The sequence below is a fragment of the Excalfactoria chinensis genome, chromosome 4 (assembly GCF_039878825.1).
Source record: "Excalfactoria chinensis isolate bCotChi1 chromosome 4, bCotChi1.hap2, whole genome shotgun sequence".
NCBI classification, from domain to species: Eukaryota; Metazoa; Chordata; class Aves; order Galliformes; family Phasianidae; genus Excalfactoria; species Excalfactoria chinensis.
The window spans coordinates 49,868,566-49,896,514 of NC_092828.1; the positions used below are offsets into that span (position 1 = coordinate 49,868,566).

The 27,949-nt window shown below is 37.7% G+C and overlaps 1 protein-coding gene across 1 annotated transcript; it reads right to left on the reverse strand.

Moving 5' to 3' along the window:
- Window positions 1-311: 311 nt before the first annotated feature.
- Window positions 312-27,741, reverse strand: TACR3 (tachykinin receptor 3). Its single transcript, XM_072335705.1, has 5 exons — window positions 26,981-27,741; window positions 12,446-12,634; window positions 10,949-11,099; window positions 3,059-3,255; window positions 312-1,070 (listed from the first exon to the last, which is right to left on the reverse strand). The coding sequence occupies exons 1-5, from the start codon at window positions 27,445-27,447 to the stop codon at window positions 755-757; spliced, it is 1,320 nt and encodes a 439-aa protein (XP_072191806.1). The 5' UTR covers window positions 27,448-27,741; the 3' UTR covers window positions 312-754.
- Window positions 27,742-27,949: the final 208 nt, after the last annotated feature.

The window sequence follows — 27,949 nt, forward strand, 5'->3', positions numbered from 1 at the left end:
CTGTGTCTGTGACTCAGGAAGACATTCTCAGTGTTTTCATTAAGTTTTCGTTAACGACTTGAGGGCCATTGTTTGCACAACCAGTTGATCCATGGAACTGATACAGCTATTTATGCAGCTAAACCTATGACCATTTAGCTAAAACTGAAACCACACTCTGGTGACTTTTGAGTAAAGATTGACTTTCTTTGCAAAAGTCATTGTTAGTCACTCCCTAAATTCCAAAGTTATATTGTTACAGATGGAGATGAACTTCATCTTGTCCACTTGCATGGGGGTAAAGCTAAAAAATAAAACAACTGAATAAATTTGTCTGGTTAAATCTTTATTGTAAAGAAATATTTTAGATCTTATAGCTTTGTTATTGTCAAATTAATATACAAGACAGAAGACCACCTGAAGTTCAGTAAATGAAGGAACTTGTTACATTTCAGTAAATGTCAGAGGTCAGGAGCTGGAACAGTGGTTTTTGTGCCTTTAACTTGTTTTAGGTAATCCTTACAAACAGTACTATATATGAGGTGTAACCGTGCTTTTGGACTAATGAATAAGTATGTCTTTAAGTTCCTCTTTCTCTCCAAAGCACAAAAGAAGGTGATATTTAACAGTTTCATGATATTTATAGCTGAGATTCATCAGTTGTAATACATTTGTTTTCCTGTGGAGTTTATATCTACTTCCATAGATATGGAAGTAGAGTGTTGAGTCTTGCATGTCCAGTTCTGCCTTTCTTGCAAATGTCACCAAGAAATGCTTAGGAGTAGTCATCTCCTGCTGTGTACAGTGAACTGGCAAAACTTGAGGCTGTGGAGACAGCCTTGGAATTCCTCTGTGAGCAGCCATTGAAACTTGCATTCCTTGGAGCTGCTTTTTTCTTGCGACTGGGTTGGGAGTTGTCTCCATCGTTGGTGTCGAGCACTACTGTTGTGCTTGACTCCATTCTGGACACAGCATATAGACTGCTTTGCTGAGTGGGATGAAACCTGGCAGCCTTAAGCTCTAGTTCGTCATGGCTGGAAAGCTCAATGAAGGGACACCAGCGGAAAGCTCTCTTGAAGCCAGCTCGGAACCTGGGAAGAAATGTATGTGGTGAAAGACTTGTGAGAGCCAGCTGTGAGCCTTCATCTGTAAACATAAACACTACTGACTTAATGTAGGGACTCCACTAATTACTTTGCTCCTAACAATGTCTGTGGGGAAGTCAGTGGAAGTTTCTTTGGCTAAGGTTTAGGTAGGAAAAATCATACTGATAACAGCTCTTTTCTGTTTCTGATATTTATTTTCCCTGCTTTCTGACACTCTCGATAACCAGTTTCTCTTCCTTTGCCCGTACCTAATAGTAAAGATTTAAGCAATTAAGTGCTGGCTTTCTTAATGCTGTCTTCATAGAAATTATTCTGTCTGACCTGTAATGAAACCCATGCCTGTATTTTTGCTTTTCCTTAGCAGAGACTTTGTAGAATCCCATCCTTTTCTGTAAAACAACAATCCAGCTTCAAGATTCCAATATCTCTGCTGGTTTTTTTTTTTGTTGTTGTTGTTTGTTTGTTTTTTCTCCTATCTTAAAGAGGCTTGAATGGGATTTATGATAGATACAGTGGAGGGTAATAAACACTACTGTGTGAATAGTCCTTTCCTTTTCCTACTGTATGAAAAAGCAGCAGACATTCAGGCTTCTTTGTTTCAATATGAAATTTAGTTGTAATTAAACTGTCACCAATATGTCATTCTTGCATTGACTTTTGAACCAGGGCATCTTTTAATGCATCTCAGAATTGCAAAGAGTTTTTGATTTGCATTCTTTAATCTGGATGAGCAATTTTGCAGTGTACAAGTGTCAACATATACTTAAGCCACATAATTGGTATTATTATGGTATTATTATTATTTTTTTAAATGAATAATATCTTCTGTAACTGCCATAACTGTTTTTGAAGTAAATGGTAATGTTTTGGAGATGATGTGGTAGTAAATAAGGAGGTATGTGTCCTCATTCTCTGGTTTTGTATTTACAGATATGGATATTAGATGTCTTCTGATCTTCACTTAAATTAATAGGAAGTTTTCTATTTGAATTATAATTTTGGTCTGGGATACTGGAATTTTAGCTCTTGTTTAAACGATTGTAAGTACAACTGATTAAAAAAGATTGGGAAGTTTTAGGAAATGAGGTGTTGATATTTCAAAAGACAGAATGTAAAGCATTGTAGGCTACTCCTGATTAAGGAGGCAGGTTTAACTTGAACCTGGCTGCTTATTCAGAAGAAATTAGAAATAATCTTTAAGATTACTTGTTTAGTACTGGTTATGCTGATCGAGTTTATGGAGTATTTCATTGTTCTTAATGGTTTCTATTCAGTAAGACTAGAAGAAACATTGAACTTGTTCCTTCAGGATAAAATGAAGGAGAGTTGGTTCTGCAGACCAGTAGTCTTGAATTACCAAATACCCATAACATTCAACAAGGTCCGTGTCTTTTGAAATTGAGAACATAATAGTACCTGACTTTTCATGCATTGCCATCTAGCAGTACTGTAATATAGCATAGAGTAACAAAAATATAGATGTCTGTTTTATCAGCCTGCTGCAGACCTCAGAGTTCAGTAGGAATCTAATGTTTAGATATAAAATATGCAGTAAATAGCATTTTGTTATAACCTTCCAGCGTTGCAAATAAATTTGTTTACAGTGTGGAATTGAACAAACAGATTTTACTGTACTTCACAAGTAACTTGCATTATTTCTTTACACTGCAATGTTTTAGAAACCAAAAAATAGAACATTGCTATAGATGTCAAATTTAGTAGTTGAAAACAGAGAACGTTGGTCTCCAAATACTGGATTTTCCTCTGAGACATCTTTTAGAGCAACATATCTACTGGAAATGTGCACTTGGTTCTTTAGGTCTGTACCTGATAGGAATCCAAAAGAAGATTTATTTCTTTTCTCCCCAGTAACTGAAAGCTGTTGAAGTAAAAATTATTTCTTTTACCACATTTAAGCCATTTGTTTTCTTATAAAATACATGTGTACTGACTGTTTTGTAACTGGTTCTTACCTCTTATTAAGGCAGCAGTAGATAATGGGATTGTACATGGTAGAACTCATGGCAAGCCAAAAACTCGCCAAATAGATTTGCTGAATGTATTTCCACCGATTTAGTTGTTGATAGATCCCAGTAACTATGAAGTAAGTGTGGTAGGGCAGCCAGCAGATGGCGAATGTCATCACAACCACAATCATCATTTTTACCACCTGAAGGAAAGAAATAAGAATTCTATTTTATAATATTTCACTCTATTAAAAAGGATAATCTGACTAATTTATTTTCTGTTAACTCTTATATTTCTTCTTTTTCTTGGATAAAATAGGAAAAGTTTCTCTGATATTATCTATATTAATTATTGCAATAAATGTATTTACTTGGCTATCTAAAATATTGGTTGATTCCACGTTAAGATCTTGAAAAAGTTTACAGATGGTTTTGTTTAAACACCATACTTTGGCCTCGATTGACCTTGGTGTCATTTTCTGTTGTGGTCCACAACTATATTCCTTGTTCCCAATTAGTAGATGTGATTTATGTAAATGCTTTGTTGTAGGAATGAGCAACTGCAGCATCCTCTTTAATTTTGGAGGCTAACAGTTTCCTTAGCTGGTGCTTACTGCTTGTTGCATTGTAACAGTCTATCAGCTTCTGCAGTTTCTGTTAAATAGGAATGAAGAATAGCTCTGTTTCATGCATGACACACAGGAGGAAAGAAAAGTAGTCATATTAGATTTTCACTACTTCTTCCTCTTTTCAGCTTTGCCAACTGCTAGCCCAGCTACTATTTCCAGTGTGATGTATCACGGTCACACAGCAGATTATCTTTCTATAAATGTAATAAAACCAGCCATGAGAGGGCTGTGCTGAGCATTCTCTCATTCATTTGTACTGTGAATACTGTGGAATACTAGAGATTGCTCTCAACAGTTGCTGTCATTTCTCTGTGCACTGTTTTCTGCTGTTAACAGGTTTGTTGGAAGAAAAAGAACCAACCAAATAGAGACCTGAAATTTCCTATGCCTACATGTCCTCAGTTGATATACTTAGAAAATATCAGCTATCCTGGTTAAGTCAGTTTGCATGATTACTGTGATACTATTATCATCTTGTTGAAAATGTAAAGCGATGTAATATCTGTCACCAATTTATAAGCTGCTCTGCAGGCTGAATCTGTATTGTGCAAGATAAGAATGTTTGCTATTGCTGATAACTTTTGCATTTTTAAGTGATGATTGATACATATTTACTTTTATCCACACAAAATTACACTTATAGTTGTTTTTTTTGCAGAGCACTTTTCATCGGATAGCTGTAAGTCATTGCAGAAGAGAGAGGAGTATTTCTATAAAGGAAGGCAGTGCACCATAACATAGTATTTCTTTGTTCTCTTTGAACATGTATCTGTATATCTTTATCTAGGCATGTATAGATGTATATGGGACTATCTGTGAGGGTAAAGATGCCAGGATTACTATTACTATTATTTTGAGAAGGGAAAAGGATATGGCTGTGCATGATTTGATGTTCCTGACTGAATTCTATATCTGAAAGCGTGTCATGAAAATACATTGTCAGATCACAGTCTTAATGAATTAAACCGGATTTCTCTTCTCCTTTAGATATAATTCCAGTATTCTTGTGGAATTCTTGTGCCTTGCACCTGTTGTGTATGTTAGAAGACCTAATTCTCCAGTTTTATCACAATCCTTTGCAAATCAGTGCACTGACTTGCAGGTTTACTTTGTTTGCTTCTTCAATTTTATATCCCATTGGAATCTTTTGTATTACTTCAGTACTGGCTGGGAATTCTTTAATTTCAGAACAGCTGAAGATTTAATTACTTGTCTTGACATTTAATCACCAATCTTGCAGTGTCCTTTGTGTGCATGAATTTAAATAATTCTTAGAATAATATTGGAGAACCTTAGGTACAAAATGGAAGTTATTGAGGCATGATTTGTCCCTATTTTTTTGTCTATTTTTAAGAAAAAAATGATCACACTCATCTTTACTGCCAGCAAAATCAGAAAAAATAGAATTTCTCCTTTCAGATCAGCCTGTATCAATCTGAGCTTCACTGAAGTGAATGATAATACACTGATATATGTATGTTTAGGAGAAGACATGCATTGAGATTACCTTATTCTGTAAAGTTTTCTTTCCTGGAAGAAAGATGTGCCCTTTTTTCAAGCAAGAAAGGCCATTTTAAAAAGTTCTTTTTGGTAAAGCCAAAGATAAGATGCTGTTATTTTGAGTATTTATAGTACAATGCACTTATTGATGTATTGCCTTAGGAGAATATAAGTGAGATGTTGCAAGTCTTCATGGCGTAAAATTGTGTGAAATACAGGGAAGTGACAGTTGAATTTGAAGTAAACCACAAAAGCTATAAGAGAAGTCAAAAAGCCCTTTTCTGTCCTCATTTGTGGGCTAAGAACGTTTGCAGAAGTGTTGGAAAAGAAGAACAAGAGGAATATGAAAGAGGGAAATGATTTGCAGATTCTTCTTTCAGAGACAGGCATGTCTGCTGTGCAGGACAGCACCCTACAGTTGATGGCTGTGGTTCTTGTCCATCCCTTTGATCTGTCCTAACAGTAGTATGCTTCAGTTCTTGATGATATCTGTACTATGAGCAGGAGTGGTCTTCCAAGTTTGTAAAGCCAGGGCACCCTTCACTTAGCATTTGTCCTGGGGAATAAATGCCACTTAACAGGCTCAGTATAGGACAAAGGGAAAAGAAATGAAATGGGTGAGTATGAATTAGTTGCAAAAGCCCAACTGTCTTTATACTGTGATGACACACACACACACACACACACACACAAAGTTTCAAAGCACTCTTTCATACTCTACAGATGAACTTCTTGTTTGTGAGGAGTACTTATACAGTCAGAACCACAGGTCTGAAGTGGGATACATTACTAAAGTAAGCAAATCAGAAAATGCTTGAATTCACTTGTTCTTTGAGTCTGTCTCTTCTGCCACTGTTGCAAAATGGAGCTTTCTGAAACGTGATGGCAATAGGTTCCAGTAGTGTTCTAGTGCTACTGAGTTCTCCTGGTGCTCTGTTCAACCACCCCTTGTGTACTGTAGGCAGTGTGGCTGGATGGAGGAAAGGGGTGTCTTTCTGTTCCAAGACTTTTATTCTGTTAATTTTGGTTGTACTCAGTCTCTCAGTCACTGTGCAACCTCTATGGAGGTCCTGGGTCTAGATTTGGAATGTAACAGAAATCAAGCTGTTTTCTATTTTCATCAGTGGTTCTTCCAATGGTGACATACTTCTGCCTATGTCTAAGAAAAGCCCTGTATGTAAAAACAAATAAAAATGTTTTTAGTGTTGCATGTCCCTTTAAATCCTTCCTTTCTGAGCAAGAAGCATTCTTTCATTAATAAATGCTATGTAGTGAGGACATACCATATTTAAAAGAGCAAAAAACCCAGAAGTTTCTTGGAGTTGGAATTTGAGTGTTTATCTGTGTTGTGAAAAATCTGTAATGATACATGTGGGGGGGGGGGGGGGGAGGGGGAAAGAGCTAACAGATCTGACATATCTAACTATTTCTGACATATTTTTTTTACAAGAGGTCTTAACTGCTGCCATTTTTAATAACATTTTTCTAATGCTGGATGGCTCTGTGCTTTTCTTGGATGTGGCTCTTCAGAATTCTGTTAAATGAGTTTGCTAAAGGCTCTTCTGTTACGTAGTATTGAAGTGTGTGTATAATATACAGGGTGGACAGAGCAAAGAAAATGACTCATAAGGTGCAGTGTAAGTTCTTTCTGTTTTCTTTTGTATGAATGTATCCCCAAATAGAACACAGCTTTGTCAGTGACTTTGATTATAAACATGTCCAGGTATAACCTTTCCTTTAAAGAAGAAGGGTAGATCTTTTTTGTTTCTGTTTCTTGTTTGTTTGTTGTTTGTTTTCCCCCTTGAGAAAGGATGACATTATAGGCATCCTTGCCAATGTTACAGAACTCATGTGCATTATGTGTTAGTCTTCAAAAAGGTCAGCACGTATAAGCTTTCTTTGAATTAAGACCTTATGTTGAACAATGCAGTAATAATTAAACTCTGTTGAATACCATTAATGAATTGTGCACGAGTATCTCTATACTATGTCTCTTTTATGTGGGTTCCTCTCAATAGAAGCTGCCCTCTTGAACCTTAAGTGGGATAGATGCCCCTGGTTATTATCAAAATAGAAATATAGGCTATTATTTTGTACGGAAAGTCTTTTGGATTGTTTTATTTTTAGTTTATTTGCTTATAGTTATCATATAAAAGACCAGAAGTGCTTATTTCACTTATTTAGTGAATGTAAATAAAGGCTGAGAGAGGGATTTGTCTACAGAAACATCTGTTGATGTGACATCAGTGGGACATAATAAGCAATTAATTAAGCTAAAAGAAAGTGCTGGCATAAATGGAGCTGTCCATAAATAGATGTAGTCTGGAAACTGGGGCCCTGGATGCAGTGAAATTTAGAACACTCTCAATGAGATGTACCAGTCCAGAAGGCAAAATGATTTTAAGATGTAGACTTAAGGTGGCATGAGAATTTTGTTAAGGTCTCCTGATAGATTTGGGGCCTTGAGGCTTGGTGCTGTTCTTCTTCCTTTGTACTTCTTAATATTGGCAGAAATGAACTGACATCTAACGAGTAAGTGGAAGGAACCCTGGAAGCTGTTCAGCGTCCTCAGTGTCTTGCAAAGTAGGAATGAGTTTGCTCTGTAGGAGCCTCAGAAGCTGATGCCTGTTTAGTCCCATTCATTTTCTGTTTGCAGGGCAAGTAATAAAGCTGTTCAATCTGAAAAAAAAAGTCTGCGGCTATAAGTACTTATTCATGTATTTACTTCATAGTGCTTACCAGTACTGCCTGAATTGCAAATGCTGTCTTTTGTTGTCACTGGTGCTACTTCACCTGCTCTGACTGTTTTATGACAGCTGTAAGTACAAGTGAAGCTTTGAAAAGACCTTTTGAGAGGAATGGCTTTGTACTTCCAGTTTCACATCTCATAAAACAAAGAATAATTTCCATTGAATACAAAGCCATTTAGAGCAGTCCATCTGTCCTTTTTATCCCATGCAGAAAATACAGGCTGTTGGGCCTGAACAGAGTAAAAAAATTCAGGGTTATTTTTCATTGTAGCAATGTATGCTAGCATAACTTGTCATAAAGGCCTCATGCATAGAGAGATGGTCTGTGATAGCACATCTAAGCAAACAGTCTTGTCTGAGTCATGCCACTAGTGAAACTGGCCTACCTCTAATTTCTAGTCTTGCTTAAAATGCTTTCTGTTCTTCCCCTCCCTATTTCTCAGCATGCATTCATGCAGTCACTTATGTGGCTTTCCAAAACAGTATCTATTTACAGTGCAAGATTTTTGCTTCCATTTTTGACTTAGAAGGTGACTATTTTGGAAATACTTCTGTAGGAGATGCTGATCCTCAAAATGACATCTGAGTCAGTACGGATAATAACCACTATGTAGTGCATGCGACAGTCATCTGCTTAGAAGAAATTTCAGATACTGAAGCAATGAAGTCATTCATACATGATCAGTAAGGCTACCTGCTGGTAAAAATGGAATTTAATACTTCACCTTCCTCTTCTCTCTTCTTCTGTTCTAACATTCTTCTTTGCTTTGCTACATTTTGTTTTCACTGTCAGTCTCTGCAAGGTCAAAGACTAGACCCATGTAGAGGAGAGGATTATTGGTGCACCAAAAAATTACACGGGCGTTTATGTTTTGTCATGAGTTGTATAGTATGTTGGGTTTCTGCACCTCATCACTTTGTGATAGGATGGGTAGGTTTGTAGAATCATAGAATCACAAGGTTGGAAAGGACCTACAAGATCATCTAGTCCAACCGTCCTCCCATTACCATTGCTGCCACATGCCACTAAATCATATATTGTAGTTCCTCATCCAGATGCCTCTTGAACACTGCCAGGAATGGTGACTCTACCACCTCCCTGGGCAGCCATTCCAGTGCTTGACCACTCTCTGAGAGGAAAAAGTTCTTTCTTATGTCTAATCTAAACCTTTTCTGGTACAACTTGTGGCTGTTTCTTTGGATCCTGTTTGCTGTGTGGGAGAAGAGGCCAAACCCCTCCTCATCACAGCCTCCCTTCAGGAAGTCACAGGGTGCAATGAGGTCTCTCCTGAGCATCCTCTTCTTCAGACTTAGTTTGATTTACAGGACATGATTATTCCTTCTTATGTGTTAATTAAAGTTGGAAGAGGGATTGGAATGTAAGGTTAGATATACGTATATATATATATAATAGATATGTATAGTACATATATTATATAATACATATATATAATATATGTAAGGTTGGATATACCAGCTGGTGAGAATATCTGCTCTCAAATTTCTCAAGCTTTAAATCTTTTCTTTCCAAGTACTGTTTCTTTAAAAGGCCTTACATCAACTGTTCACTAGTTTCTTAACACTAAATATGATTTCAAACAGCCCTAAACATGCTTTGTATGACACATGCTACCTACTGTTATTGTTCTCTTTCATAGTAAGCACTATCAATACAGTCTTTCCTTGTACTGAAATCTGTTTTTCCTGCTCTTCAGTATGCAGCTGTTTTCTTTGTTTTGAATGAAGAAAAAACAGTAGCTTTGTTACCAGAAGCTGGCTGAGGGATAGTTTTATCTGGATTCTAGTCTATTAGTTTATCAGTGTGACTGACTGATTATGATTAATCTTTCCAAACATAAATCATTTCATAAGTCCTGTTGGAGAGCGCAGTAGTAGAACTGAAGATCTGTCATGGAGCCCTGCCAGCGAAGTCACTGATGAAGTTACAAATGTGTCTGTAAAAAGTGGGTGTCCATTTTTGCATGTGTTGAAGACATGAAGTACTCTTGCATTTAAAATACTTTAATCAAGGATTCCTTTTCTTGCATGTATTTTGAGTGCTGTTTTTAAACTATTTGAGTGATTTAATTGAACTCTTCATAGCATACAGTAGGAGCCAGCCTTTCTCTTTAGAGACCTTTAGTATGCATGAAATAAGGTTTAATTTACTCAATTATTATATGATGTCCTGGTTTTCCTGATTACTGCTTTAATTTTTTTTTTTCATACTTGCTTTTGCAAACTGCATCTGCTATGCAAGGTGATGTGTCCTTTTGTCTTCACCCACACACACTTCCCAGAGTAGACTTCCCAAAGCAGAGTGACTTGCTTTGTATTTTTTCTGCATTTTGTTGCTTTAACTTCACGGCATTGAAACATAATGAAAAGTGAACTGGAATCAGTAAAATGTTCAGGTCTTACCTGCAATCTGCAGTCCTGTTAGTCTATGCAATGTTTACAGTCAGATACTTTCAAAGAAAATTACCGGAATGTATTTGTCACCAGGAGACGTTGTTATAAAACCTGAAGCATTCAGTACTAACAAACTGATCATCTCAAAGATTCATGGTCCCTAATCTACTGAAAATTGCTATGAGATTCACTGATTTTTAAATTATTATTATTGTTATTATTTTTTCAGTAGAGTGAGAATCTGACCCACGAGGAGTTATTGGTTTGCCAGCCTTGTTGTTCAAAACTCAGTGTTTTAAGTCTATAAAGTCTAAATCAATTTTCTAATACCAGATCTGGTTGCCAGGCACTATATATGGAATAAGAAGTTAAAATCCAAATGTTGCCTTTATGTCATGATGAACAGTGAAGTTAGAGAAAAGAAATAAATACAACAAACCAGCTGGTGAACTTAAAAGAAAACTTGTCTGTTTTAAAAAAAACTGAAGTCAGTCTCATTACTCTGATTTCAAATGCCTTTGTGTTTCTGGAAGAGAATACCACAATACTTTGCAGTACAGGTGATGTTATTAAGATTCACTTGGTGAGGTTTAATGGAACAGTACCTTTCTCTTAGCTTTGAGCTGCTCGTGATATTTGTCCGATGTGTCACCTGGTATTTCTCCTCCCCAAAGGGTAATTCCCACTACAGAATAAGTGATTCCCATGACAAGCAGTGGAAAACAGTAGACCAGCACAATCACAATGACATGATACCTGCAACGAAAAAGCATTAGGCTAGTAAGTGCTTTCAGAGCTGATGGAATGGGCTGCTGGAAGGAGAGTGCAATTGTTGCAGAGGTGTGCTTTATATTGATGGGCTAGACCTCTTTTTCAAAAGATCTTGAATTCTACTGCATATTTGTTTACATTTTAATGCAAGTGCTGTATGGCATCTTTAGCTGTGATTCTGAATGTGTTAGGAATGCCTCTATAGTAATACTGATTAATGATTTCAGAATGAGGTATCTGTGTCCATAATTAGCTGAACTGATTTATGTCTTGCATGGTCAAGTATCCTGAGGGCAAGCTAAGTGTTTTGAGTTCTAGTCTGGACCATAAATGAAACTAGAAAACCAGTATTTAAATACTGTCTTTATAAAAACGCATCCTTTGTATCTGTATTTCATATAGCCCCTCTGCTGGTTGTGAGCAACCTATAGTCATCTCTGATGATGTGAGCACTGGGGGCAAAAAAAAAAAAAAAAAAAAAAAAAAGTTGTTATGCCTCCTGCTAGATCCTTGTTAAATGTCATCATCACATAAAATCCCATTGAATGATCAGTAAAGGATGCCCAGCTGTCACTGAGAGTGACCTTATAGCCCTTAAAAGAAAATACCTGTGGATGGCTCCTACAGTGATAGAAATTATATATGATCAGAGACTCTTTCACCTGCCTGAAGGAAGGCAAAAGGCCAGACTTGATGCTATATGGCTATGCAGGTTTTCAATCTTGGACACAGGGTTCATCTTAAATACCAATGAGGATCTGAATGGGGAAATAATGTTTATAAGGCTAGGTAACCACTTTTTCCTAATTCTGCCAGAGGGACAAACAAGCTATATCCAATTTAATTGGCTGTTGCTTTACACTTTCAGAATGTGAAAGAAATTACAGATTTTAGTTTTCTTATTCCAGCTCATACTTGAGATATGTAGCTGACTGCGTAACAGGATGAAGTGGTGAAACCCAATCCTTTCTGAATAGAACCAGAGAAAAAAATCTGATTTTGACAAGGAGAGTCTGGAAATACTGTTTTACTCATCAGGATAAACTATAAGTTTAGTTTGAATTGTATATTCTGTTCCCATTTCTGATCAACACTGTCTATATTGAAGTAGCCACCTTAAGTGAAGTGATAGTAAACATTGCAGCATGGAATGAAAAACGCTCATGGAGGAGAATAGGTTTCTTCCAGTTGTCACTTAAATGCTATGTCTTCCAGGCTTAGCAACCATGCATTGAATTTTTCAGTTCTGGCAGTTACAAATAATAACTAATAGTAGTGACCATTTCAAGTGTAGACATCACCATGCACAAGTTTAAAAGAAAAATGCTTACAGAAAATGCTGTTTTGGACCTCCTGGCCATGCTACATAGCAAAGAGTTCTCCCAGGCATCACCTTGGTTATAGAGTAGAGGCACTGGGGAAAGGCCAACAGGAAAGCCAAAATCCATATGCCCCCAATGACCACCTTGGTAGCAGTTGCAGAGAGCCTGGGTTTCAAGGGGTCAATAATGGCCATGTACCTGTAAAAGGAAAGCAAAAACATATACATAAGAAATCTTCATAGGTTTGCATACATCTAGAGTCAGACACAGGTTAGGTCTCTGAGAGGATAAAAACAGATTTTTGTCTTTCTGGAGTTATGATGGCACAACCTGATTGAAGAGCAACAAGGCATCTGGAACCTTTATTACTCTGATACATAATACAGGATACATCTCTAATTAATAGTTAAGCTCTAAGGATTATTAGAAATCTGTCCAATAGCTACACGAACCCAATAAATTACCATGCATTTTGTTCAATATGCATTAACTGACTTCAGATCATTGGTCAAAGATCCTGCAGCTGCAACCGGTTGAGGAAGGAATTGTACAAGCTTTGCCGTAGTTAGTGGAGAAATATGTGCATAAAGCGTGAGAACACCTCTTTTGCTTTCTCAGTTCCTGTGTCCTGGGAAGGGATAGCATTCTTACTGTCCTGTAATTGTATTGGCAATCCATGTATGCTGATCATTTTAGAACAACATGCATAAAATAATTGAAAAGATTACTCCAAGTAATTACAATTTAAAGGCTTAGAAGAGAGAGCAACAGGAAGGCATCAACACAAACAGTAGGAGGAAAACACATCTTGTTGTCATTTTGTGAAATCCCCCTGCCCCGCTAGTCACGGAACCAGGACAAACCAGCCCGTCAACCGTCGACACTTGTTTTCTGCCCTCTGATACCTGAATATACGAAAGGAACTGGGGAAAACCAGAAAGCTTGTTTTACACATTCTGTGTCTTAGGCTTTGATTTTTAGACTAACTCCTAAATGAATGTCTTTTCCACTAACTTCCCTGTCACTCAATTTTGTTTCATTTCTCAGTGACAAAGACCTTCAAAATCTGTAACTGTTTTTGTTAAATAGGAACACTCTTTTTAGTTGCTTTCACTATTAGTTGGAATGCTCTTAAGTAGCAACCAGAATCACTTTTAAAGGAATTTTTGTGCTTCAGCAAAACCAATGAAATAGTATCTCTTTTTTACACATATGCTGATGGAGCAGACTGGATAGCTAACTGCATACTGTATAATATGACATCTTAATGCTTTGCAATACAACAGAAATAAGCGTTTTTTATAGTCATGTTTTGCTCCAGATACAACTGAAAGCATGCTAGAAAATTCTTTGATTCAGGATTGAAATGCAGTGCTATTTGCAAGTGAGTGTAGGAGATGACAGATGAGAAATTTACATCAGCAAATCTACGTGGAATTATTCAGTGTAGTTGTGCTTATTCAGAAGACCAAAAAAATCTGCTCGTTTTTGGCCATCGGTAGTGCTGACATTCTACTCTGTGTTTCTGAAATGAAAATTAAAATCTCAGCGCTGTAAGAAGCTTCTCAGAAGCAAGAAAAAATAAACTATTATTTTCTGGTTTTATTGTGCTTTTTGTTTTCACATTGCACGAAAACATCTGGAACAGACAGGAAACTGTGATGAATATGAAAATCAGCTTGATTTTTTTCCACTACCAACAGTTCTACAGGCTTCCTGGAGTATCCTTGGATTCATTTCAACAGTTGGTTATCATTTGAAGAGGTTAATGCCAGTTCTGGAAGAATACAACTCATTGCTGAAGTATAATCACAGCCCATATGTTTCTACTGTCTTTCACAGTACATTTAATTATCTGCTCATCTTTGACAAGATTATTAGAGTATCTCAGTGATTTCCTAATGGTTGTCTAGTTTGTGACTCTGTTTTCATTGTGGGTATCCAGTCTACAATCTTCATGACTATGTTATTGTCCCTGTTTCAGGTTTTAAATGCAGTTATAAAATCAAACCACAGCTGTTTCTGCCTACAAACAGTGGGAATTTTTTTCATCGCTTTCCAATACTACTACTATTGTTAAGTCAGTTATACCTTCTAAAGAAATTGCAGTAAGTATAAGATGTGCTATGATTCTTCATCTACTCTTTCTCTATGTTGGTATCTCGTATAAAGATGGATTGGGACAAAACCATAGATTATTTTTCTGAATGGAAAATTATGTAGCCAGTAATAGGCACTGTATGGCAATACTGTGTTCTGAAGATATATATAACGTGGATAAAACCACTTGCTCTCTAAGCATTTGTAGTTTTTATGCTATTGTTGTGACTTTAGGTATTGCTGTGGGAATTAAAAGTTATAATACCAATTTACACTTGCACATAATGAGGGTTGCTAAGTAAAGATGAATTAGTAGATCCCCTTCCCAAGTGATGTTTATATGTGATTATTGTTATTTTTCTCGTCTATGTTAGTCCTTCGGGCATTCATAGATCATGAAATTTTCAAAGCTGTTCATGTTGTTTACTTTTTGTATTGCCATTTTGGTTTTAGATCATGAAAATCTTTCTTACAGTGTTTGTTGACTGCATGAATCCATATACTTCCAAATCCATACAGTTTGCTAAATTTTTAACCTGAGTCTGAATTGAAGTCTGTTAAAACCATCAGAGAAGCTGACACTGATTTAAATCAATCTTGGTTTTGGACGATAGCTCTGATCTAGTGCAGTTAAGGGGAATAAAACTCATTTTAAACAAAGGAGGGTATGATTTGTTACTTCAGACACTGAGGACTTGCCCAAGAGGTTTAGATACAGACATTAACTATAAGGCAATAATAATATTTATAATAGAAATGTTCCTCATAAAAAAATTGTGCAATTAATCTCATCTGCATCTACAGCTACCTGATATAGCAAACAAACTGTAGTGAAGATATTTTACTTGGTGAAAATTTCATACTTCAGAGATGCATAATTATAGGATCGGTATTTGTTTTAACAAAAATATCCTTTGTATTTAATGGTCAGCCACAAAGTAAGTCTGAAGTAAGTCCAACATCTGCCATCATCGTGGCAGCCCTTTGTAGCATTAGCAGTGCTAATACCTTAAAACATCTAAATGCTGTTAGAAATAGAGAATGATCTAAACCATCATCATTTTTCCATATCTAGATTTTCAAGCCTATTCTTTTTGCATTGCTTTTCTTGTGTTCTGATATTTTGCCATTTTGCCCACAGGGTAATTAATTTCCCTCTCTTTTACCTATTGGTTTGTTGTTTTTTTTTTTTTTTGTTGTGTGGTTTTTTGTTTGTTTGTTTGTTTTTCCCCACTTGAGCCAGAGCCTTTGTTATTACATATCTACTATGAAATAATTCTATTCTAGTGTTGGGTATAGCAGATCACATGAAAATATACTTTAGTTGGATTGTTACTCTTATTACCCTCTACTCCCAAGTTCTGTTGTCCAAGGAGTAAGTACAACTTTGACAATGAAGATAACTTTGTAATCATGAGTCCTGACTTTCAAATTGATCTGCCCTGAGGATGGGTTGCCCAATACTGTCCAAAGTGCTGGATGTACCAGTAGTATTTGATAATCTATAAACAAGTCATCATTTTCATATGCTTGTGGGAGTCTTAAGGTATCTCCTCTTAGGCTGAAACAATTACTTCCAATTTTTAGTTTTCTTTGGATTGTAACACTGACATTATTTTATGTGCTACTGTCAGATTTTTATTGCATTCACATTATTCTTATTCCCTGCTACATTATTCTTATTCCCAGTAGGTACCAGCAGTACTTCTCTTTGCCTAAGATAAAATTCTGTTGTTATATCTCCCTGTCTGGTGCCTGCCCTTTAAAGTGGTGGATTGTTTGTGTGAAATGACTCACACAGCTGTGCTAATGGAAATATTAACTGTTGGCTATCTGAATGAAGTAAGGCAAAGAACAAGGATCCCTTCCTTTAAAACCAACAACAACAGCAAAATCAGCTGCAGCTTCTTGTCTTTGTTGCTGTAACTTTAGTGATGAAACTGCTACTGGCTTTTGCAGAAAACAGGTTACAGGAGCATAACAGTCAATCATTCTATCAAATGAAATAGGAAGGAGGTGGTGAAGCCTTGAATATTCTTTCAATAGTGCCTTTGTGCAGGACAGACTTTGCTGGCAAGAGAGTATTGACAGCTCTCTGTTAGTGAGCCTTTGACAACATAACTAGTTTATTCAAATCTGCCAGTACACTAACAGTTACAGTTAAATGTCTAACATATTCTCTGAGTTGCTTTTTGTAGAAACAAAATTGCTTAATTAACATGCTGAGCTATTGCTTTGTAGCTGCAATTGTTGTACTCCTTCAAGTTTTGTCATACAAGTTTGGTAGTATTTTTCTAGGGAAACCATCCTTGCTGTAAACAAGGACAGCGAAAAATGTGTAAAAATGTGTAAACTGTTTGAAAACCATCTCAGTAGCTATCTCTGGATATTAATCTCAGTAGCCAAAGGATACCAGAAGTCTTTTCCACACTATTAGCTGTCATTTGCAAAGGAGGCTTTGCCACTTTTACCTATAATTTTGTTGCCTGATGATGTTGCCTTACCATTACTTGTACTAAGGGTTGTCAGATGTTCTTCTAAAGAAGTGGTTGTTGCTTTTTAAGTGTCACTTGCCTTTGCACTCTGTCCTTTTTATCCCGAGTGTTTCCATCAGGAACAAGAGCTCCTGCTAGCACAGGTTACAGGTGCCGTGCTTGGTTTTTGCTTAGAAATTCAGTGAAGGTAAGGAGGCTAAGCATGGTGTAACATGTGTACATGGTTCAGGCTATTGCACATGGTTCAGGGTATTGCACCTTTACAGTCCAATTACCTGTGGCTTTTCCCTTAGTGTAGCTATGTCATTAAGGCTCATTTCCATACTCTGTATAGTTAAATACATTTTTTATGACAAAGTGCTGGTTACGAGAAGAAACATCAGACATACCCTCTGGAGTGAAAGGTATTGTTTAAGACCTACTAGAAAGAGCATTGCGTGAGTAGGCCAGAAATAAAAGGGAGAATTGAGAGATACAAGATCTGGAGAAGAAGCCAAGTAATTGAGGTTGGGAAGAGGCTTCTGAACGCTAATTTATAGGAAGGAAGTGAAAAAAGAATGAAAGAAAATTAGTAAGCAGAGAAGCAAAGAACTTGGGTTGAGAAAAGACACTAAGATGATAGGCACTAGAGCTGATGGAAGATTTATGATGACTACAAGCAACCTGTTACACTGGTGAAACATGTTGTGTAGCCACACAAATGAGATTCGGCAGGGTGCTGTGCCAATTCACTTAGCAGTCCTTGGACGTCTATTGTTCAGTCAGTCTCTGGGCTCGAGAAGTGGGACCCACTGCCAAACAAAGGCTCTGAACTCTCACTGAGGTCTTCAGTATTGGACTTCTGATGCTTTCTCTGTCCAGGAGGAGCAGATGATGTTGCCACAGATACCGTGTTCCACACAGCAAAGAGGGGAAGCCAAATCTGAAGTACATGTAAACTGAGAAGCATTATTATGCTTGTTTATCACAATAAGCAAAAACCATAATTGCCCTATCCAACATAAACACTAACACTTGCAAGGCAATTATAAAATGGAGTATGTGCTTTTAGGGGTTGAAGAACATAAAAATGTACAGGTAGAGATTCAAGCCAACACTTGCAAGAATGTGTTATCTGAACTGCATTCTGAGTGTACACATTATTCTAAAGAATTTTTAGATAGCACTAGAATCACTGGCATATAATGTTCAGTTTGCTGTGGTCACACTGTATCCCACTGACATTCCTTTCTTCCAGCTGTGACTTGTGTTAGTCTTTGTCCCTAGCTAATTACTGTGGACGTCAGCAAGAGTCATTCCATTGAACATTATGAGAATCGGCCAGGCTGCAAAGCATACTAGCTGGTTTATCACGATGTGCTTGCTGCAGTGCTTTTTTAGACTGTTTTCTTATTTGCAGAGGTTGCAATAGATCAAGTTTCCTTCTGATCTGCTCAATTTAGCTGAAGTCCAGAGTTTACTGCTTGATTCTAGTTTCTTAGATTCATCAAACAACAAAAAATAACACTTTGTTTTCTCTGAAACAATAGTAGAGACTATCCTCATTTGAATAACACTGGTGAACTCTTGGAGCCACTGTTTATAGCAGCAGTTAATCTTGTGGCTCTCTGATAAAAGTGTTCTAAGTTTATGTCTTGTTGTTCTGACAACAGAAAAGGTAAAAACAAATCCTAATTTAGCTTTTCTGTAAAAGCTTCTGTGTGCATTGGTTAATACAGGCAGGAAAATCTTTTAACACATTATTTAGAAAATTGTTACATTAATACTTAGGACATTTGAAAAAAAGCTGTGTTCAATATTGGATCCTACAGTTGCCCATCTGGAGGCACAGTTGGAACCTGTTAATTATCCTAAGTGATTTGTTTCACCTGTTTACAGTGTGTGTATGAAATCAAATGGAGAAAAAAGTAATCAATTCAGGGCCAAATTGTAACTGGAAATTGGGATTGAACAAAGGAAGAGGCTGAAAACCATAATGCTTGCATAAGTGTCTTGTCAGCTGCGGAAAGCAGAGTGCACTTCCTTCATGAATACACAGATGCTGTTACTCCCTGAAAATAAAAGCTGGTTTTGAAACTTTGTCTCCTAGTACTGCATGGAATCAGCTGGTAATTAAGAGACCTTGTTAGGGAAATTGTGATGATTCCCTGCCCCTTACTTGAAACATAGCTGTGTAAAATCCTATTAAATGTCTCTCTAAGGTGGGCACCATAGGTTAAAGGAGGCGGAAGGAACTGTGAGATTTTAGAGGCATTTGTTGATTGATGAAAAACGAGTCTTCATCTTCTACATTGTCTTCTGCCTACTTAGTGCAAGGATCAGTCCTTTCTTGTGCAGTGAATCTGTGTTTGTTCATTTAGGCTGATTTTCTCTGAAGGAAGCATGGCTACGGGAATCTTTTAAGTGTTTCTGACTGTTGAATGAGGCTGCTTTTTTGTGGTCAAAAGGATTTGCAGTGAGTTATGTTGCTATTATGCAGTTTTCACCTTGAAACGAACAGCATAAAGAAGGAGCATATGACAATGTGATAGGAAAACAAGTACATTGTGCAGTTGAGAGGTCAGTGCTTGTTCTCTCAGAGGGTGAGTTGGCCTTGATTTACCCAAAGGCACATGTGCTACTCTTGGGGAATGGCTGACTTGGTTTGGACTAGGGGTACCGTTGTGATTTTTGTTAAGTAAGGACTAATGTCCAGAGCTTTGCTTTTCACCACCTCTTATCAGACAGTTTAAAACAGAAATATTGAAATCCCGCAATATGGCTGAATTTTCATAAATTATGTAGTGTTTTCTCCTTGAGAAACATTTCAGTTGGTGGCACTGAACTAGATTTTTATAACTGTGTCATTGATTTTACAAAAGGTGTGCTATGATTATGCATATTAATAGAAAAGAGCCAACCATTTTCTTTGGTCTGTCTCATAAATGGGTGGACTGACTTGCCCTGACAGAATGGCTTTTGTTTCTGCTTTTCTTTGGAGTGAGTCCAAATGGCTATCTAGGACCAATCCCTATGCAAAGTCTGACAAACCTGTTCCATCTGCACAGCCTACAACCCATTCTGTTCTTGCCTACATTTCTGACACTGCTATTCCTTTCTCCAGTTATAAGTCTGACAGTTCACTGTGTCAGATCATAAGAAGTTAGTTAACACCTTGGATCATTAACTGACTATAGCAATTTGGTAATGGTTTATCATTTATAATGCATTAAAGTTTAATTATTTCAGTGAGTGCAAGGTATGAAAAAGACTTCACAATACATATAGACCTATTACAGCTGCTTATGCATGAATGTAAGTTCTTTGTGATAAGACGCTTTCTGCTTTACATTAAGATATGACTTCTGCTGGCTAATACTGAAGGGGAAATGGAAATCGTTCACAGATCCCATCAAAATCAGGGGCTTTATATGTGGCCAGCAAAAATCATCCTCGCGTAATTTCTTTCTCATGCCTAGAATTGATTTAGAGGCCAATGATAAACTTTACCCAAATGTGAGGTTTACTCATGCTCTTGTCTAGTGAGCTGCATTTGTTCTGAAATAACTTAGTTTTAGCTAGACACAAGTATTGTAAATGACACAAATCTGTGTCTTGTTTGAAGAATAAATCAGAAATACGTGTCTATAGATAATAATATTCAAGAGAAACAAACAAGCAAACACTAAAAACCAAGCTCTTGATTGTATATAGAAAATTGCTGCAGACTATATTCTTCAGTAAACTATGAATGCATCTTTTAATAGTTTCCTATTAAGCTACACATAAGGGCACTGAGAAGAGAATGGGACTCTTTGAAATGAACTTGTTCACTTGAACATATAATTTGAACTTGTCAGGTGTTTGTTCATGCCTTGGATGCAAAGACCTGGGGTTAGTTAGTTGCTGCTTTAAGTGTTGCTATTACTCCTGGGCTCATCAACCTCATTGTTTTCACTGCATCTTTTGAAAGCAGCTAGTCAAGTGAAGTATTTGCTCCATACAAAAAATAATAATAATTTAAAAAAGTGGTGATGCCTATATTTATTCCCAGACTGTTTTGGTATGTTATCAGTAATGTAACTCTGACAATATTTTTTACAAAAAACCCTAGGATTCTGTATAGTTGTGAGATCATTATGAGCTTATGCAACAACAAAAATGGGTTATTTTTCTCGTATCTGACAGTCTGAATCCTGTAGCTTATTAGATCAGGATATTCTGCAGAATATTTCACCTCTTTTCTCAGAAAAAAAGAAAGAGAATTATCAAACCAAGAAAATCATTTCAGGCCCCCAGGCCGTGTGGTGAACTTAGCAATGACATTTCAAAACGGAATCTTTTATGATTCACCTCTTGATTTTTGATCATTTAATTCTCTTCTGCTCAACATTTTCTCTCAATTTCTGAGGACTAATATTTCTAGAGAGGAGGCTAGAAACTTGAATCCAGAAATACCACATGATTCATCTTGAAATATACATTTTTGGAACAGAGTATGGAGAAGGGATTTTCCATTTGGATCCTATTGTTTGACTGACAAAGTAGTAATAGTAAAAAAAGAAATAATGGTGATGATTTTCAGAGCTTATCTTTGCATTTTTCTTCCCATTATATATCTTGATCAAGGCTGATATGGTGCTATAAAATCATCCATTGGTTTGGAAAAAAAAGCTGTCCTGAGGGAAAAAGCAGATGGTGTTTTCTGTACAGTTATGAGATATCAGAGGGAGATAAAGCTAATCAACAATCAAATGTGAAAAAAAATGATGATGCAAACTGAAACATCCAAAAAACAGACTAGCGAAGTTACAGAAGCTCATTTCACCCATCTCTTTGGGTGAACATGCTCCTAAATATAAGGGGGAAGCTGGGGGGAAATGCCACTGGTAAAGCACAAGAAAGCTGTCAAGAAACTAACCTTACTTTTGTTTTTCTTACTTCTGTGTAGATCTCTCCCTTCCTAATCTTCAGTGCAAGTTCTATTTTCTTGTCTCTGTACATGACAGTCATTTAATTTGAGACAGAGTTTGTGGGAAGTGAGAGGCCAAGGGCTGCAGTTGTGTTAGGGCTGAGCTCTGTGCAGGCAGTGGCAGCCTGCTGGGCAATATAGTTTTTTACTGCATAGTGGTGAGCCAAGTCCAGAAAACCTGATACCATGGCCATGTTCAAGTTCTGTTACCGATACAAGCACTGGTGTATGTGGCATATACTGATGCTACTACTGTATGACCACAACATGGGGTCATACCCTCTGTGTTCCAAATGAATCATATGTTTATACCTTGTTATACAAGCTTGTTATAGGAGACAATTAGAATACCTGTGACTATGTGGAGGAATTATTAATAACAATCTGTAATCGAGCAATGTTACCAAAAGGTAGAAAACTGACCTATGAATATGTGTACTTCTGCAGATAAATTAGAAGTCTAAGAAATAGCTTGGGAAACAAGAGTGACAAGTTTACATAAGGACATCGATGAAATAAGCATACTAGAACTAGGAAACTAGGTATTAGAAGCATAGCATTGTAGTACTACAGTTCATTTAAAAAAAAAGAGATTAGAATGTACAAGAAGAGTAATAAAACTTTATTTTAAATATAGTTTAAAATCAAATCAGGTAAAACAAATGTATTTATAAACAATATAGAATGTTATGGTTTAAAGCTCCAAGTGTGACTCTGAAAAGGTCAACTTTGGGGTTTTATACACTCACAATGCACAGTAATAATGCTGACATGCCAGAGGAAATTAGGTTACAAGGGAAGCTAATGAAATAATAATAGGAGATAACAGTAACTTTGCTGTACACGTAAAATAAATGTTTGGACAACATTAATGACTCCTCTCTGGAGACTTCTCTAGGGAGAACCACAAAGTAGACATGGCTTAGGGAACCTTCTTAAAAAGAAGTGAGAAGGGTAACCAGAAGGGAGTGGGAATGGTGGTAAGACTCCGTCATAGCCTAAAACACAGAGATTCTCTAACTACCAGGTGTTTTATTAGCAAAGGTTGAGTTTTTTGGGGTTTTGATGGGAATTCAGCAATGTGAGCTCTATCTGGGCCACCAGAAATGATCGCTACTGCACCTAACTCTCAGCTCTAATTTCTCCTAAAGATACAGTTGCGATTCTGTGGAACAAGAAAAAGGGCAATGCATTATACCATTGGTGGCTTTATCCTTCTTTTCCTAATAATTTGTAACAAAAAGTTACTTAGGACTTTCCTCTGATGTGAGCCCACCATTTTGATACCATAGTGTCGACCTCGTGTTGAGCAGCAGTAATGAAGAATTTCCTTGTACTTATATTTGTATGATCTATAGGCATACATGTAAATCATTCTTTTGGATTACTTTTGCATATAAAGAAATGGAATACCTAAGTAATAGTTCTTCAAACAGCAGAAGTTTGTTTATATATTAGGAAGAAGTTGTAAGATATGAATTGGATCAGCAGCTACTCACTGTTACTGTTAGAACACCTTGTTTAATTCCATACCAGTCGCTTTTCAATAGTTAAACTTAATGAAATAAAGGAAACATTATGGAATTCCTGAGAACAATAATTGAGGAAGTCATTCTGAAGATATGCTAATAACAGGAAAGATATTCTTCTGATGGCGTGATATTTTATGCTGTATTGCTATGGCTCCAAACTTCTGCTTTAACCCTCAGACACCTGCAGAGAATTTCTAGGTCACACAGAACTGGTCCTGTAATGAGACAGCCTTGGGATTGGAGATGAAAAGTCACTGCACACAAACCACTAATTCCTGCATGCTAAGAACTACTAGGAGAGGACAGTAGGTTTTCAGTGACCAGATCAAGATGTCCAAAATTGCACGGACAGGCAGAAGTTACATGACCCTTTAGGATCATGCACTGGCCAGAGGCAAAGGTATTTTGCCTCCAGAACCATTTAGTTCATCTTAGGAGTGTTTTATGGGTTTGATGCGTAAGTTAAAGAAACTATAGTGAGCGCTGGAAGTGAGGTAAGTGTGGTACTGTGCAGATCTGGGCATAGGCTACAGGAATAAAGGAATGCCTGTGAAACAGTGCTGTACAGAATCTCTGCTGCATCTGCCACTTGAGCTGGCTTGTTCAAAGCTGCCTGTGGTAGTTCTGCAGTACACTGCAAGCAGCCTGAACAGAAGAAAGGGGAAAAGGATCACCAAGAAGGAATGGTCAGAAGCATGAATAAATCCATGCATTTGAGCCTGTGTTCAATGGCCAGGTGGTCATACATTGAACGGGATAGTTATCTTGGATACTTTCATCCTCAGCTCCAGAGCCAGCACACCCCACAGCTGGAACTGCCTACTCCACACAAGTCTGTGTCAGTCAGGAATTTCACAGTGCACACGCTTTAGACAATATGGCCTGCAGAAACCCCATGCACAAAATCAGATGTGAAATGAAGATAGTTCTGCCCGTGACCTCTGCTCAGTGATGCTTAGTGTCACAGTGATTCATTTATTCTCTTGACTGTCAGTGTTGTCCAAAGCAATCAACAGAGGTAATCCTTAGTGAGTTGCAAACCATGACCCTTCAGTATTTTGAGATGTTACAGTTTCTGTTGCAAAATCATCCAACGTGATCCCATTTTTTAACTCGTTTGCTTACATAAACATATAACAATGGGTTTACTGGGTTAAAATTAAAGCGTTGTCTCCTGTTTGAAGTACTGGCTGAGCTTTTGCAGAAAGCAAATAGAAATTGGTGTTTTAAAAAATGTCCACCCAACTAATCTATGTTATAGATTAGGGCAGACTATACATTAATGAAATTCTTCAGGATTCATTTCTATCTATCAGTTTTCCTCTTGACTCTACAGAAAGGTAGACAGGAAATGGTTAAAGGTGCTCAGTGCATCAGAAGTTATTTGATATAAAAGGAAAAGGATTGGCAGTGTGAATCAGAAAGGGGTGACAGAATGCTTTTCTGTTGGCTTTAAGCAATGCTCCTTTAGTACCAAAGACACCTCACCTAAAGCAAGATTGTTATCATTGTTCCCCTAGAGGAGCTGAAGGAAGGGGGCAATTGCAATTCCCTTGTGCGTATTTGAGACAAAAAATGGATTAGAAGGAGCAGCAGCAGGAACTAACTCATTACTGAGCATCGAGTGTTTCACGCTGTTAAAGCAAGGAAAACATTCCAATGCATTTGTATCTGGATGTTGTATTTTTAACAGTCAGTGTGGCGCAGAAAACCATCCTTCCTTTTTCCAAGGAACTGCATATCTAAAACGTCCTGACCTTCATTTTCAGTTTCTGAGCATATTTAGGAACTTTCAGAATAGTTCTGATACTATGTATCTGTGGATATTTTTGTCAGAAAAATGAAAAAGCCTCCCTCAGAATGTCCTAGTAACTTGGCTCTGCTGGTGACATGGACAGCTGCCTGATTAACAGCATCAATTAAAAACTTGCCTTTCTCAGAAGCTTAATTGAGGTGAATATCTTTAGCTAACCTGAATTTGCTATCTTTGCCTGGTTAAAGACAGTATTAATGGCTTTACACTGCCTCTCCTTTATGGAAGTAACAGTTGGGAATAAGGTGCATCACTAGCAGGAGGAAAGAGCTCTGATCTCTTCCTGTCTTTACCTATCCAAAGAGCAGAGAGGTAGAGGAGTTGCTAAGACTTGAATTTCCTCTTGCACTTCCAGCTTTACAGAACAAAAATTTTCAGCATCTGTATGAGAATGCCACCCAAAGTTTGCAATTAGTACAGCCAACAGAAAATCATCATGCCCTTGTCCACAGCACGAAGAACAGTGCAGCAATATATTTCTATCTTTTCACCCGGAATCAGGTAATTTCTAAAGATTAAGAAGATCAATTTCACCTTACAAAATCTGAACTATTGATAGTGCTGCAGCTGTGCCACGTCAATTCATGCAGGATGCATAACATGATTTAATATGTGGAAAGGAGTTTTATGAGTAATTTCACTGCATTGCTAATAGGAAAATAAACCATGAAGAGAGATTTGAAATACAAAGCAAGCTGTTTTTCAGAATGAAAATCGAGGGAAGTGTTGGTTTTCTGAAGTGTTAAGTTAGCTTGCCAGTACAGCACATGTGAAAATGATCATAAAGGAAGGAGCATTTCCTACGGGAGAATCACAGGACCTTCTGAGAAAAATGATCCATTAATGCTCCAGTGCTGGAAATCTGACAACTATGTCTCCCCCTGTGCTCTACAGAGACTACAGCTGTCCTAGTCAATTACTGTCAAGAGCGCAAAGGTAAAGTTTTCCCTTGTCCTGTTTTCTATTAGTCTCACATGCTGCTTTGCTGAAAGTAATCAGAAAAAACCACACAAAACAACAAACCAACAACCAAGCACTTTGAATCCATGTTCTTACCAGAGCTCCGGGTATGCACAGATAGCAACCTAAATAGACTCATTAGTTAAAATCAGGAGGAACCAGGCAGCTCAGCTCTTTTTGTGAGAAGAGCTATGAAAAACAGATCCTGAAGTGATTTCTGAGGAGGGGGAAAATGCTTCTGCCAGCTGCAGAAATACAAAGAGGAGGGAAATTTAAAATGCTCTCCCTTTGCATGAAATCTCTACAACTCTTCACTGATGTGAATTAGATGGCATTGGCTGAGGGACAGGTGTTGTTTTTGCAGGTGGGTAAGCAAAACCCTGAGCAATGACTGCTGTCACAGGATTACTACTAGAAGATGGAGTACAAAGAGCAGCTGGAGAGAGAGCGGGAGTGTTTGTTGTAACAGAAAGCAAGAGAGTAAAACAAATGAAAGTCTGAAGGAGAAAGGCCGAAGACAGAGGAAAAAATAGTGTGTTATGGAGAGACCTTAAAGGAGCACAGAAGAGCACAATCAATGAACTATTGAGGACTCTGCCTCTCATTACTTAATGGTTGTTATGTTTGAATATTTATTTCAGCAGTGAAGTCTGATCTAAATTGCTCACGCCTGTGCATTATCTCTTTTCTCACCTGTCAACAGCAATCGCTGTCATGGAGTAGATGCTGGCGAAGACAGCTGTGATGGGGAAGAAGTTGTGGAAACGGCAGTAAGCCTCTCCAAAATACCACTCGCTGTGCAGTGCATAGATGAAGTTGATGAGAGTATTGAAAGCAGCCATGGAGGCATCAGAGAAGGCCAGGTTCACCAGGAAGTAATTGGTCACGGTCCTCATGCGCTTATGAGCCAGGATGATCCAGATGACAATGAGATTTCCAAAAATGGCCACTGCCACCACACCACCATATGCCAGAGACCACAAGGCGATGCGCCAGGACGGCTGCACAAACTGGTTGGAGAAGTTGGTTGCAACAGGGGTAGAAGCATTTCCAGCTGGGGCTCCCAGCGCCTGTCCCCACGGGTCGCTTGCTGCAGCAAGGCTCATATTCCACCTGCTGCTCAAGCTTGCATTCCAGTTGGCTGTGGAGACAGAATTCATCTTGGATGTTCCTTTCCTTTCTTCAGTGAATATCTCTCCCACCTCCCTCTCCCTACCCTCCAGAATCCCCCCAGAAAGATAAGAAGAGGAAAGGAGGAAAAAAGGAAGTTAGTCAGCACAGCAAGAACTGGGAGGGAGAGAGCTGTCAGAGAAAGCTTTGTCTGTGCTGTTCAAACTGTTAGAAATGCTGTACTAGCTACATCAGAAGAGCCATCTATGGGTAAAGAGTCTCATTCCTCTTCTGTGCAGCCACTCTTGCTTTTGGTTTTGCTGAAGGAGAATGGGACTGGGAGCTAAGGCACGTTTTATAGGCTTATGAGCTGTCAGCGTCATGAAGGGAGTGGAGTGATAAGCTCCATCGGCTGGTAAGACAACACCTCTTTCTCTCTGTTCTCTCTCCTCCCCTTTCATTTCATTCATTGTCAGCAGCAGGCACTTTCAGGAGCTGTGGGGAGCACCAAGAGGAATATAAATTCTTCTCCCATTTCTGTTGAGATTTGTT